Genomic DNA, 15,846 nt, shown 5'->3' on the forward strand with positions numbered 1-15,846 from the left:
GGCAAATTATAAAGGAAAACAGGGTAATAATTTTAGCCTATGAACCATGTGGTCTGTGTGAACTATGGGCTCTGATACAGTACTGCAAAAACAGCTGTATAATTTTTATAACTGAGTTGGCCATGGTCCAATACAACTTTTAAAATTCATGAACAAATTTAAATTTCATATGACTTCATTTATTAGTAATTACTACTACTGTTTCTTCTTAGCTCATACGAAGGGCAGAAGGTGAAGCAGGCTTATATTGCCTCTGCCTGGGTAGATCCCCGATTCTCTAAGAGCAGTATCAGAGCAACACAGCAGCTCCTGGGACTGATTAAAATGCAGATTCCCTGGTTCAGCCTACACCAAATGAACCAGCAATGTCTGTCTTAACAGGCTCAGCAGATGATTCTATCAGCAGGCCTACAGCACTGGGTCACCAGGGCAATCTCGCTGAACAGTGCATTCCGATTTAGGAACACAGTAGTACAAACAAATCTGGTGTGCTCTCAAACCACCCGGGGAACATGGATGCTGATGTCCTCAAAGACATGCGACTTTTGTAATTGGCTTACGAAAGACTGAGCAGGAAGCATATTAAGTTTGCATAACTCAGCCACTTTAGATCCTTTACAGACAGTATCTCTAATTTTTACAATTATTCTACAAAGTAAATTCAGCTATGTTTCAAAAGACAAGTATAAAAGATCACAAAAGATTTTGAATTTTTTGTTTATTAGTTTGTGTAAAAGTTTTAATTTGTAGCTCAGACTGCCCTTGAACCTGCAGCAATCTTCCTGCCTCAAGTTCCTGAGTGCTGAGATTACAGGCAGGTACCACCATGCACAGCTTCAAACGGTTTCTGTTGTTTTAATCACGAGGATCAAGAGCATACACCTCATGCTCATTCTATTATCTTAGTTTCTGCTTTTTATACTTCACACTTGCCTGCTTCCCTGTGCCACGAAACATTCTTGTATAACACAAATTTTAGTATGGACATGCTGATGGTAGTTTTTATATGAGTCAAGCCCCAGCAACTAAGAGGTGGGCATCCACACATCTGTGGCTGGTCAAGTTCAGGAAGCTCATTACAAGATTTCAGAACTAAGTTTCACAAAAGAAAAAGACACTAGAAAAGGATAGGAGAAAAGAAAGAGTTGCAGCACATGGGGCACAGAGGGCACTGTGGGCACGGGGCTGAGGGCATTCAGTATTCCCAGACACAAAACACCCTGGAGTCATCAGCCAAGGATTGGACCTGGAGAGCATATTGTAACAACTAGAAAAACTCAACCACAGATGCACTGTTTGCATGCACGAGACTCTCAGAGATTAAAGAGGAAGAAGAGACCATAACTGCCAATTAGACAAAAGTAACAACTGCGAGAATGCTCAATCTACTGAACGACAGGAGACAACAGAAGAGAGGAGAGCCAACACTTGCAAAACAACAAGTCTCATTATTCTTAAAATTGCAAACGTAGACAAGTAAAACTCTACTGTACTTCAATTACGATGTAAAATTATAAAACCAAACTGAGCAGCACCCCAGGGAAGCTGTGTGAATGCACTAATAACCGCTGATACTTATGAAAGACAAGGAGCAAAGGAACAAGCAGACCTATTCAAAAGGCAGAGAAACTCCTGGTTGTGAAACATCTTAATCAGGTTCACTGAAATGGGGGTCACTCTGTATTCAAAGTGTGTATTTAAAACTGTCTATAAATACAAATGGAAAGAAAATCCAATGTTAACACTTAAAATGGGTAGAATATCGATACATAGAAAACTACAAAAATCATGTTATTTTTCTGACACAGTAAGTTCCCAATAAGAGACATCCCTGAGAGTACTCAAGGAAAGTAAGACAAGTACAGGAGCTGTCTTCTAAATTTTAGAGAGGCTAATAGAAATTATGCACTTATTTATAATAAAGATTCACACATACTTCCTTTGCTATAATTAGTCCAACTTGGTTATGATAACCAGCTGAAAGGCACACATAATGATTCATGTTTGCTTTATATAACAAGCAAATGAGTCACTCATATATTTTGTAAATATAAGTTAAAAACAGGGTTCTACAGAAAAAAAAAACATGATTCTTTGCGCAAGAAAGTTTAAAATTAGAAATTTGTTGATACTAATCTGCCGCAATAGCTTAAAAACAGATACAGCTGTTTTCACAACTGACACTTACCAATCCTTCTGCTGGACTCTGCTTCTCAATCAGTTTACCATCCTTTGTAGAACTTTCATCTGAAGATAAAGTGCCCTCAGGTTTCTGAGTTAGAAGAGAAGAGGCCTTCTTATTTTTTAACAAGTGCTTCAGTAGTTCATTTCCTGTATCTCCTTTGGTAATAGGGGTTCCGACAGGATGGGAAGGACACTGTATTGAGGAGACAGGACCAGCTACAATGTCTTTGATCTTACTACCAGTTTTCTCTTCCACTTTGGTATCCTCCTGACTTGGCTGTGTCTCAGTCTTTTCCAACTTTATTTCTTCAGTTTTGTTAGGGGTTTCCACGGAAGGCTTGTCTGCCTCTGCATTCACATGTGTTTGTTGATTTGAAGTTTCTTTTATGAATTCACTGTTGGGAAGTTTGTTTTCTGACTCTATACAAGGCTGGCCTGTTGACACATTTGGAGTGGGTACACGCACTGGCTCCCCTGGCTCCTGTTGTCTTTGTTGAGGGAGCTCACTGGGTGTGCTCACTGCAGGAGTGGAGGTAGTTTCTGAGAGGCCTGGGGTTAGTGGAGCAGCACAGTCCGAGTGGGGAGTTGATGGTGCTTTGCCGGATTCTGCATCATCTTCTTTTTTCTTTTTTCTTGTTCTTTTCTTTTTCCCCTTTTCTTCTGGGATTATGTCAGAATATAACTGAATGAGAGACTGGCTGGATCCTGAATAATTTTGTCCCTGTGTTACAGCAGGGTCTTGGCCACAAGGGACATTGCTATTAGCTACTGGAGACGTTCCTGGTAAAACTGGTGTGAATGGAGGCCTCAGTGGAGACTGCTGAAAGCTGGACCCAGAAAGATTTCCATGCCCCTGCTTAACAGAATGAAAGTTTGGGCTCCCACCAGAAGCAGATGGTGAATCTGGAACAAAGGAGGGAGGCCCTACCTGCCTTTGCTCATTGGTTTGCATGAAAGTTTGGTTTGGGGGTGAGTTAACAGACCCTTGTTGGACATTTTGCTGCTGTAAAACTGGCCCTATTTGTTGCTGGTGTTGTGGAGACTGCTGAAGGGGTCGTGGAGGTTGCAAAAAGTCACAAGGTCTGTCAGAACCATAGAATGGCATCTGGGAAACAGGTGTCCTGTTGGCTAGCTCAGCACCCATCAGACAATGCTGCTCCATCTCCATCCGCTGCTGCAGAGCTCTCTGTCTGTCTACTTCTTGCATCAGTTGAACTCGCTGTCTTTCCTGCTGTTCTCGTAAGCGTTCCTTCCTTTCTCGCTCTTGAAAACTTTCACTGAAAGGATTGTTGTCATCAAATTCCACTCGAGGTGGTGGTCCATTCTGTGGATTTGCACTTGACACTGTCCCTGGGGCTGGTGTACAAGTTTTTAAAGATAGTTGGGCAATTGGGGGCTGAATTCTAGGAGGATTAAGGGGGAGGTGAGCAGAAGCACTGTTAGATTGCCATCCAGGTAAACTGGGCATTCTCACAGGGCTGGTATGCCCTGAGATGACTGCTGTGTGCTGCTGGTGCTGAAGCTGCTGTGGCACCATGGGAAAGTTGGGTTGGCTCATGGTGAGTGGAGTGGCACCTGGAACTAGAGGTGGCTGGGGCTGAACCCCTGGCATGAGGATGGGAGGGGCTAGGGCACACTGTTGCTGCTGCTGCTGCTGCTGTTTGATCCGATAATCTTCAATCAGCTCAGCATGCTCTTTCTGTTGTTTACGAATCTGAAACAATGAAGTAATAATTACTCACACATATAAAAGGTAGGCACCACACCAAAACACTGGCTGGTAATTTTTGGCCTATGAGCTGAATTGGATCCCTGGGACCCACATAGCAGAGGCAGACAGCCCACTCCTAAAACTTGCGACCACATGTGTACTGTGGAACATCTGAGCATGTGCACACAAACAAAAATGTTAATTTTTTCTTATAAAAGTTCTTTGCATATTAAATATCCACAAAAATTCAAGCATGAAAGTCACACACTATTTAAACTATAACACATTTAGCAGTAAAATAAAATAAAAAAGACAGTTATGTGTGATGCCAAGGAAGTGACAGGAATTCACAAAGTTGGAATAACTGATATCTGTAACTAAGACTGTAACCATTTAGTAAGATGCCATTTCTTAAATACACAAAGTGACACACTAAAAGAATTTTTAGCACACATGACATTCCCTCTCTTAGACTAAAAAGATTGACAAAACTTACAAAACCCTAAATTTGATTGGGGACACATTCAAATTATAATTTCTAAAAATGCCTAAGCTCTGAATCTCTTGTCTACTTGTGGCATTAACTGTTCGGAGTTCTTTATAACTTACAACTTAAAACGAAGGGAAAGTTTAAATTCTGGTGTACAATTCTATGAATTATTAGCACACAGATAAATTATAGTCATATAATCAAGAAAATGTTCCAGTATAAAAAAGTTCCCCATGTCTACTCTTTAGACTCAAACCCTCTTCCTGTCTTCCTCATAGTTACTGCTAATATACCACTCACCTCTGTCACTGTCATTTCAATGTTATATAAGTTATTGGAAATGACCTCTTTTTGCTCAATGGAATACTCTCAAAATACAAGCTGTATTCATGTACCAGCGGTTTTATTATTGCTCTGTATTTTTTCTGATCAAAAAAAACAGGTGCACCAAACTTTATTTAATCATCTCAAAACTCTGGTGGGACGTGGTTTCTTTTTTCCTTGTCCCTCCTTGAGAAGGAACTCATTGTGACACATGTGCTGGTAATTATACTCATGAACCTCAGCCTTTCCTCATAGCCAGGATACAGTGAGGTGCCCCTGGTCCCAGCCTGTCTTAGTTTTGGATGACACTGGATAAAGCTACTATAAACATTCATGAATAAGCATCTATAAGAGCCCTAAGGCAATAATTCATTTAGGGAAATAACTATAAGTGAGTTCTGAACTCATCTTGCACAGTTCGTTTTAAACTCTTTTTTATTGTGACTTTAAAGCTTTATAACTTTTTGGCCTTTGTGGCTTCATATTTTGGAAATGAGCCCCCTTTCAAGGTATTCCAGGTTTCTTTCCTGCCTCTCTTCTTTTGTGGAACTGCTCTGAAGGCACTCAGAGGGAACTTGGTCTCTCAGCCATGCTAGGCAAGCACTGTGCCACTGAGCGACAGATCTTACCTTCATTTCAGTGGTGATTCTTAAGAGCAAAGTAAGAAATAAACATAGAAATATGCTACGACAAAGACTCACAGAGTGATTCAAATGCTATAACTGAACTTTCATTACAAAGTAGAGACCAAAGGATGAGGGAAAGATAAAACATGGAGGTAACCAAATACTTGCCAGATCTGATTCTTGTTTCAACACTATCTCTGTGAGTCTTGTCTTCGAGAAAGCCTTAGTTTAGCAAATGATGTGAGAACATGTGTACTGCAATGATTTAATTTTTTCTTTTGTTCTTAGCAAAACAAACAAATAAACAAAACAAAAAACCCAAAACAAAAAAAGACAGGGTCTAACTGTGTATCTCTAGCTATCCTAGAACTCACTGTTTAGACATGGATTGCCTGAAACTCACAGAGGTCTCTGCCTCCTAAGTACTAAGGTGGTGCAGTGATTTATTTGCTAGTAGTAAGGAAACAATCCAATCATTCCAGGGTCACAGAGAGTATATAAAACAGTCCTGACCCGGAGTTGTGAGAGTCAGTCTCTTCAGTGGCAGCAAGCATCACTCAGTCAGGAATAGGCAGCCACTCCCTCAGTTATTAAGAGGTCTTCCTAGAGGAGTGTAATTTGCATGCTATTTAATAGCAGAAACCCAAACCCCGAGGCCCACTAATACAGCTCTTCAGCTGCAGATGGCTTCCACTTTACAAACCTGTCTATTACCTGCTCAAGCTGTTTCTGAACCATGCTCTGCTGCTCAGTAACATGCTTGAGTTGCTCTGCGTCCTCTTCTGGGAACTCCCGCCCTGCCTTCTTGGCCGTGCGCTGTTTGGCTGAAAGAGCCTTCTTAGATTTTCTGTGTGCACCAATTTGTTCTTCGAGATACTTCTGCTGCATCTGAAGCAGCTGCTGAGTCTCCTGTAGCCATTCTTCATACTGCTTACGCTGAGAGTCATCTGAGGGAAGAACCAAAATTCAAGTGTGTTAATTTTTCTAAGTAGTCCAAGATTATTAAAAGTTAAGCAAATTCATTTGTAAGAAGACAATTTTATTGTGAATATTTTAAAGAAAAATTGAAAACAAAATTCTAATTATTAGAGTCCTTTATAATTATGAAGTATCATCTTCTAGAAAATTGTATTTACTCAAGAAAGCCAGAGAATGCTCAATTAAAACACTAGTTAACTTAATGCTTGTAAGTTCTGCAACTCCAATCTTCCAAAAGAACCATCAAATTATCTAATTCATAAACCAAACTGTTTAAAAATGTTGTATTTTATTAAGTCAATTGTACAGACTGAAGAGGCAAGGAAGATATATCCCACTAACATCAAGAGCATGGATTAAGTAGTCATTTACCATGCTGATTTCTCTTAAGTTTACAAAGTCTTCCCTACATCTTTGTAGTGGAGGAAAAATGGAACAGGGAGATGAAACCCAGAAAACTCTAAAAAGAAGCACTTGGAGGTCTACATTTTATAAAGAAAATATATTAAGTTTAAAACACTGGTAACTTCCATTAATTTTGTAATTTCTATGTCCACAGGGGGAAGTGACAGCTAACCAAGCAAAGCCTTCTCATCTCTCATGGACAGCTAACGCCTCTCCCCATTATATCTTATCGTACACTAAGATCCCTTCCTTGTTCTCCCAGAGCACATTATTCCATTGATGCTAAGTCCCCAAAAAAGGTTAGCTCATGTAGTAAAAAATTGAGTATTCCTTTTTTACTATAAGACAAAGAAAAACACAATCCTAGAAGGACATTAGCTGAAAATAACATCAATGATAACAGAATATTGCCATACATTAAGATCCAACCAAATCCAATGGGCACAATACAGCCAGAAAAAGCCAGTTGGTCATAGTAGTTTACTTATTTTTAATACAAATGTGTATTCAAATTATGATCATAATTGATGCGGGGGAATTTCAAAAGGTTAGACTTTGGGTTTGTTCCTAAACCCAGAAGTTCCAGTATATGTATGAAGGTGCAATCTAGTGCACTAAATTTGAAGGGCTTTTGTCAAGAACAGGCTTTTTCACAAGGTTTCAGAAGTTCTGCTTCTGGTAGAATGAGACCTACCGCAAGGAAAGCCTTTCTGGTTTCTGGAACCAGGAGAGCAGAGGTGAGCAAAATGAAAGATAATGGTGAAAAAAGTTAGCTAAACAGTCTGAAGATTTCAGAAAGGTTCAGTTTGAGGGAACGTTAAATGCTATCCTGAACCACCTTGGGACCCCTAAGGACAGCTAGAAGGGTTCAGTGGCCTCTTGCACACTTGACCTTCACACCATGCTACAACCCAGCTTTTAAATATATTCCCTTTGTTTTTCCCCATTTAGTGTCCTTGTCATAGGCAGACTGTCATGAAAGCAAACATGGTTTAATGCTAGATTGGGAAAGAGGCAAATCTATTTAAAAAAAACAACAATGTTGAAGAAAATAGGGAAGATGGTTTTCCTATATTAAAGTATTTATTTCTAACTAGTTCCTCATGCACAGCGGAAAAAAGCAATGAAAACACATGCCTTGCTGTAAAGATGCCTAGGACAGTGACCTCTGATAGGAGAGGTAACATCTACACTAATTCCGAGCTTCAAAACAACACAAATATAGTCAAACAAGCAACCCCCAGAAAACAGGTAACTTATTAGATTTATACTTACTGACAAAGCCTGGACCAAAATTTGGAGGATTAGGCCTAGAAATCTGATGTGTTATACTGCCATCCTAAAATAAGTAAAATTTACAAATATGTTTAATTCCATACTTCAATTTAAGGGGGGGAAAAACTTCAAAATGAAGGAAAAAAATGAAAAAAAATTCATTTTCTAAAACATATTTATAGTTTTTCTTCTTATAAAGACTAGAATAAATAAGTTGGGCAACAGTTTAATATGGAACAGTTGTTTTTATCTCTGAACTATATTTTCCATACTTAGTAGAATAGAAAATAATGAATTATCCATCTGAAGATAATTTTAAGGCGAATCAAATCTTGCATAGTTAAGCTAAAAATCCACATGAATCTGGTGTTTTGATGATGCCTACCTGGTTTTTTGTCAATAAATTCATAAACACATGTTCTACATTCACTAAACTATACTATATCACAAAAAGCTAATTATAACAAGAATTAATATAGTATACATATAAAAGAAAATGCACTCATTATAATGTTAGTCTTGTGTACTAATAATATGCCTTGCTTCTTTCATGGTGTTTGGATAGCTGATAATTTCACAATTTCCTGGCCAGGACCTGATAAATAGAATCTTTGATTCAAATTCTGTTAGACATGAGCTATTATGTTCAACAGCCAGAATATGGCTGATGCAGCATTTGATAGAGCACAGTTAAAAAGCTCAAGAACTTGCTGAAAGTGCACCTTGAATTCACAGTAAAACTGAGAATTTAGAAAACTCAGCTATAACACTTAAGCCTTTCCAGTATATCAAAGGGTGTTTATATTCTTAATAGGGAAAAAGCATAAATTATCTATATAATAAATATAAATAATAACTGGCAGAGTATAAGATAATTCCCAAAGCACACAGATCAAGGTACCCCCTATACCAGGCAAACATATGTTTTAAAAATCAACATAGAAAATAGCACAAGGGTTATTGTTTCCAGACTTCATAACATGAGCATAGCATCAATGTTTAAACTTGAGCTCATTATAGATGCTCAGTATTAAAAAAAAATCATCTCAAGGAATAATTATACCTAATAGAATGATTACAGACATTTTCCACTACTGTTTCCAATAATTATACATTTTAAATGCGATAGATTAATTCCAATTAGCAGGATATGAAATGTCTTTCGAGAGTTAGAAATGAATATAAAGCCAGAGCACTTCCAAGTGACTTTCTATCATTAATGTGTGCAAATCCTTTGCAGAAATTCCAGTCTTTAAATCTGTCTTTATTTTACACAGCAACAACACATCTTTATTTCACTGTGTTGCCAGAAGATCAGCTCCTATTCCTTTCTAGGAGGGGCTTCATTATGATTTGGACTTGGTAAGACATAGTAGGTCCATGTGTCTTCCATAAACCAGTGATTCGAGCAGCATTACCTGAGCTACAGCTTGTGGCACTAGGGTCTGGCCTTCATTGTTTTGCGTTCCAGCCACTGATGGGCCCATGAAGGGGAATCTATAAAGAAAAGCACACAGTATCAACTGATGAGCTCAGAACAAATTACACAGGTACCTAATAATCCTCTCTTCCAGGGGAGAGAAGAGTAACAATGATGATTGCCACTGGAGACTTCCGACAACTGGCTTCTGGGTGCTGAACAGATCTCTTCTCAGTATGCAATCAGTACCTTCCCATTACTATGGATGACCGCTCAGAATGGGTAAGCAACTATCTTCATAGGAACCAGTAAAGCTGCATAAAAAGCCAGCTAAACTACTGCAGAGCTTGAGCCCTCATAGGTTTCAGAAAAATAATTTTTATGATATGTTTACAGTGAAAAATCTAGCTTCAATACGCAAACAAGGAAGTTTTTTTTCCTAGTTGCAATCTTTATTAAAAATGGATAGAATAGGCTTGTTATTTCATGAGAGGTTGATGGAAGAGGAATGCCACAAGTTCGGGACCAGCCTGAACTACATAAGAGTTTCAAGCCGCCGGGCGTGGTGGCGCATGCCTTTAATCCCAGCACTTGGGAGGCAGAGGCAGGCGGATTTCTGAGTTCAAGGCCAGCCTGGTCTACAAAGTGAGTTCCAGGACAGCCAGGGCTATACAGAGAAACCCTGTCTCCAAAAAAAAAAAAAAAAAGAGTTTCAAGCCAACTTGGACTATAGACTAAGACATTGGGGGTGAGAATAAGGGGTGCTACTTAGCTCTTTTATAGTCTAAAACAAAAATACCTCAAATAATTTCACAATTCTTGTACGTATTTGTATATAATGATTATATCAAATTAAAAAAAAGTGAAACTAGTGACTAATCTCTATAGTTAAATCCATTTGGTGAAACCTTATTAATTCTAATTAAACTAGTAACTGGTATAGAATCATTATGGCTTATTTGAAAACATGTCTGTCTTATTAAGCCACTGAATGCTTTAACATATTAAGATATACCTAGGAAAAAAATTTTTTAAAAAAGATATACATAGAACACAATTTTAAAATAGATCCAAAAATATTGTAAAGAAGCATTTAAATGTTATTAGACTTTAGAGTGTATATTTGTGATTTTTTTCCCTCAGAAGTTTGATTCATTTATCTCCCTTCTCCCTACTACAGCTCTGGTACAAAATAATCCCAATCCGATTAATGCTTGTTGTCTGCTATCATCATGTAACACACTACACTAATCTTAGAAGGCACTACCTTAGTTCTACAAAGAACTCAGAATGGTCTCCAGTACACTTAGCATGTGGCTGATAAAGCATTGCATGTCTAATGAGCACAGACACTTATGTTGAACATATATGAGATGCTGAGAGTTCTGATTCTGAGGCCCATGTTTTAAATTAAGGATCAAACAAAATCTAGCATTTCCTTGACTCTGAGTATCAAGTTAAAATGCAGTATTATTTATTATTTATCACAGTATTATTTATTAGTACTTTACTCTCACCAGTAGGAAACATGATTTTCTTACAAGTGTTACCTATTCATAATAGGTAATTACCAATCTTTACCTTGTTATAAAATATAAAACTTAGAGCTAAGTTTGTTAGTGCATTATGATACACACATATCAAGAATATAATCAGAGATTATTAACTATGCTACAAATGTGGTCTATTTCTTTTTTAATTTGTATTTTTATTATCTGTATATCTGAAAGGTTTTAAGGTTAAAAAGGCTTATGCCATAAAGTTACCTTGAGGGAAGAACAGTGCTAATAAATGGAGCTAGGTAGTAAAAATCTTTACAAATCACTATAGTGCATTATGATACACACATATCAAGAATATAATCAGAGATTATTAACTATGCTACAAATGTGGTCTATTTCTTTTTGAATTTGTACTTTTATTATCTGTATATCTGAAAGGTTTCAAGGTTAAAAAGGCTTATGCCATAAAGTTACCTCGAGGGAAGAACAGTGCTAATAAATCGAGCTAGGTAGTAAAAAATCTTTACAAATCACTATCTTTACTTTGATCTCAAAAATGTGTCTTAATCATACTCAGTGTATTACACAGTTCCCTAAAGCCTAGGTCTGTATCTTCAACCTATACAATTCCATATTAAATTCTACAATCATTTACACTCCCTATTATAATTTTTCAACAGGATCATCACAATAAATTGAGACCAGAAATTAGAAACAGCAATACAACAAACACAAAGAGTCATTCAAGGTACTTGTCAAAAATACAAGCATTCAGACACCATTCCTAGAAAATCCCATTCAGTAGGTCTGTAGAAAGGTAAAGAAACTGCGTTTAAAAGTGTAGTGATAGGGGCACACAAATAATTCTTAAGTTAGAAATGATCAAGATTCAAGAAGCACTTCATTGGGGTACACAGCCACTGTAACTGAACAATTACTCATCTCCAATATCTCTCCTGAATACACAGTTTCAATTTTTTCTGTTAGATGCTAAAATCATCCAACTATCCCAATCTCAGTATCCAAGTGTTCCATAAATTACTGTTTTGCCTTTTCTAATTCAAAGTCATGTTGGGATGATTTCATTTCAGAGCTAAATTGATAATTTCCTTAACCACTGAAATTCTTGAATGAAAATCTTAGGCTAACAATTCTTTAAATAAAAAAGTAAACACACACAAACAGTTTGGATTTTTTCACTGACCAAGTCAGTCTTCCTAATGTTTGACTGGTATGTTATTCTGTTTATTCTCCCTAAAATGAAAGGAAATTAATTCCCTGCATTCAGCTGAAATGAAATACTCTGTAAAGAATATTTACAATATTAATATTAATTGAAATACTCTTTACATCCAGAAGGTAGGCTTTTGAGGAGCTCTAAGAAGTAGGGGTGTTTTTATGTACATGCCAGGAAGAAAAAAAATCACTTCTACCTACCTGCTCATCACCATTGGTGGCATGCCCAGACTGTTCTGTGCCATCACTTTATTTATGCCTTTAAGGGCTACCATTTTCGCTTTCATTATAGGATCTGTAATTGCATCAAAATCTAAAGAAGAAATGTATTTTGACATTACTTACTTCATAATTTAAGTTCATGGCTCAAGATATATGAAGTGGTAAACTTAAGTATCACAATTACATAATTTATAAATTCTTATACCTTATTTAAGAATCATTATATGTTTCTACACTACATAGGGGAATCTAGAAATGGTAGCTGCATTTTAGGTGTCTAAAACTGAAGCATACTTTAGAACAAGTCTGTCAGTCTACAGGGGATCATAACAGTGATGTTCAGCAACGAAAGTCCCAGTGGCTCAAACCTTTACAGTGCCAATTAGAATGCTCTCTTTTAGTAATGGACTGACAGGAATGAGAATTTACAGTTATTTCCAATACTAAAGAATTCCTCTAAATTAGTTATTAGTTTTTAAAAGAAATAAAAAACTACCAATATCTCCAGGATATACCTACAAAATAAAAGTATGAAGAGGATAGTGAGATTATCTCTTTGCATACATATAAGTGGGGGAAAAAAGTCATATAATGGAATTTGTACCACATGTTGATACAATGCTTTTTGTTATTGGTTAGAAAAAAATACTCCTCAGACATATGCCTGCTGACTTTTAATTCTTCTAGGCAAAGCACTGAAGTGTTTGGGTTGCATGGACTTGTGTTTTTATTAAAATTAATAAAACAACAAAAATAAGTTGAAAGATGTGTCTATGGGGGATAAAAAAAAACTAAAAAAAAAAAAAACCCTTTACCAAACACTTGTGCACAAAAGAACAAGAAACTTTATTTCTATCATAATTTCCTTACATTTATTTCTCATAACAATTGGCAGATAAAACTAAAAGCACCATCAACACCATAAAAAGCAGAACTGAGTGAGGTAACAATTCAAGGTTATCTTCATTTTGACTGACCTTGAAGGAATCTAAAATTCATCTTTTCATTGTAAAGACACGAGAAGACAGAAAATTCTCAGATTACACTGATCCAAATGTAATCTCAATAATGAAAATTTACAAGCATGCTGCATGTACTCAGATACCCCCAGTAACTTATTTTGAGACAGAAGGAATTTCCTACCAATGTTAGGGAAGAATGGTTCTGACCGCTGACGAATCATGGCTTGCATTTGTCTTTGCTGTTGCTGTTCTTGCCTCTCTTGATCCAAAAGATCTTGTAGAAGCAGAGGCTGTTCCTCTAGAAGGAGGGGCCTCTCTCTGTTCTGCTGGGCTAATGTTTGAGGAATCATGAGCTGCTGCGGTCCAGACATGGTGCTGGACTGATTTGTGAGAGGCACAGTTTGATTTGTAGGTTTCCCTGTCCCTAAATTATGGTTCACTGATGATTGGCCCTGAATGAATCCTGGATTTACTGGCACACCCTGAGAAAAAGCATGGTTTATCCTAGGGACCACTGTTACATTAGAATTCACGGTATTATCCAAAATAGGGCTAGGTGGTACTATTAAAGGAGGAGGCAAACTTGACCCATGAGTGGATGGTGAGATGGGCAGACTTGGTGGGGAGGACCCTGAAGGCCTAGTGTCTGAATTATCACACTTCTCATTAGAAAGTAAACTCGAGAGAACTGGAGTGGATCCTGTTATGTCACAAGAGTTCATCACATCCCGAGCAGGCAGAGGAGTGGACCCTTGAATGGCACTGACAACAGGAACAGCATTCTCCTGGTTACATCTTTTCTCAAGCATATCTTGATCCGTAGTCAGTAGAGCAGTCTTTCCTCTGTCACTGTGATTGGTCTGAGCAGAAGAAGCCTGTGAGCACGCAGTATCAGCATCACCTCTACTGTCATCATGGTTCTTAATTTCACTCTGTATTTCTTCTTTAGAGTAGGGAGACAGGGCTTCTGTCTTTATCTCACTGGTAACACTGGACTTTCTCTGTGGCAAATCCTTATCTTCAAGAACCACAGTTTTGTCTCCTTGATCCCTTGTTTTTGGTTCAACAGATACACACTGATTATCTAGCTTATCATCAATTGGAACATTAAGGTCTAATTCTTCATTGAACATGCTTTTTTTATCCCCTAAGTCAAGTTCTGGATCTGTGTATGCAATGATATCAAATTCACCTGACCTTAGGAGGTCATCCAGGTTAGGGTCATTAGTTTCCAAATTGTCTAAAGTGTCCAGGTCATCACCCTTGCCATCCTCTGCGTCTAAATTTAAATTTTCTAGATCTTCATCATCCAAATCTTTGACTTCAACCCCCTCAAGATCTTTCACATCCAGTTCTTTCACAGAAGGATCATCAGAGTCTAGTTTTTCTTCCAGGCCAGCAGAAGACTGACCAGCTATCTCTAAGTTATCTGGTGATGTTTCAGCTGGGGTAGATGTTGACAAAGGAGCCTCAGAAAATTCACCACTTAAAGGATGATTTAGGGGCCTCATGACAATAGAAGATTGGTGAGCAGGATGACCTTGCTCTTGCTGAGAAGGTGGGACCTGCTCTAAATTTGGATGCACAGGTAGCTGATTAGATAGACACTGGGAAGGCTGTCTTATGGGGTCTGTGTGTCTAGGGCCAGGAAAATCAGGTCTGGGAAGGAAATTTCCATGTCTTGGATGAGAAGGTGACTCTATAACACTGCTAGGAGAAGCAGCAAATGGCAACCGTGACCTTCCATCAGGAGCTCTATGCCTCAACTCAATAAATGCCTGGCCTAGTATATTATGCTGCTGAACTGGCAGGCCCTGTGGTGGGAAATGCTGAGGAAGCCCAACTGGATTATTTAATGGTGGGTTATTTGAAGGTCTAGGCATTTCCATAGACATTGGTCTTCTTATGTGTGGAGGAATTCCAGATCCTTGTATTTGCTGAGGCACATGGAAGCGATCTTGGCTTGGCATGGGACCATGGCCAGCTCCTGGAAATCCAAACCTAAAAGCCAAAAAGAACCAACAAATAATTAAGAATAATTTAGAATTGAAATGAGAAAAGTAAAAGAAGTATTAAGTTACTCTACAGATTAAAAAAAATACTGTTACTAAGCCCAATGATAGTGAAAACAAGAGTTGGAAGAGAAGAACATGATCAAAATACATTATACGCACACACACTATACACACACACACACACATACACACACACGCAAAACTTTATTTTTTTAAATAGACAAAACTAAAAGTGTTTGCCCTGTAAATGATCTGAGTATGACTCTCAGAACACATAAAGGAGAGAATTTATTCTACAAAGTTGGTCTCTAGCTACCACGTGTGTCTTGTGGCTCACACACTGAAGTAGAAAATTTCAAAAGAAAAAGAAAGTCAGACAGACACTGCCTGGACAGGTGGCTTAGCCACTAAGTACTTATTGAACAAGCACAATGACCACATTTTATATACCCTGTACACATGCACACAAGCCAAGCATGATGGTGATGGCTATAAT

At 37.8% G+C, this 15,846-nt stretch overlaps 1 protein-coding gene across 16 annotated transcripts in view; it reads right to left on the reverse strand.

Annotated features, from left to right (window-relative positions):
* The window catches only part of Kmt2c (lysine methyltransferase 2C), a 235,212-nt gene that overhangs the window by 27,147 nt on the left and 192,219 nt on the right, over nt 1–15,846 (reverse strand). For all 16 annotated transcript variants that reach the window (XM_029477430.2, XM_029477436.2, XM_029477435.2 and 13 more), the window contains 6 exons: nt 13,517–15,336; nt 12,353–12,464; nt 9,412–9,490; nt 7,994–8,057; nt 6,050–6,282; nt 2,189–3,898 (listed from right to left, as the gene is read on the reverse strand). In XM_029477430.2, coding sequence (XP_029333290.1) covers nt 2,189–3,898; nt 6,050–6,282; nt 7,994–8,057; nt 9,412–9,490; nt 12,353–12,464; nt 13,517–15,336 — 4,018 coding nt within the window. The remainder of the gene's footprint in view (nt 1–2,188; nt 3,899–6,049; nt 6,283–7,993; nt 8,058–9,411; nt 9,491–12,352; nt 12,465–13,516; nt 15,337–15,846) is intronic.

Source organism: Mus caroli, unplaced genomic scaffold, assembly GCF_978045245.1.
Source record: "Mus caroli unplaced genomic scaffold, Mus_caroli_1 scaffold_4, whole genome shotgun sequence".
Taxonomy (NCBI): Eukaryota; Metazoa; Chordata; class Mammalia; order Rodentia; family Muridae; genus Mus; species Mus caroli.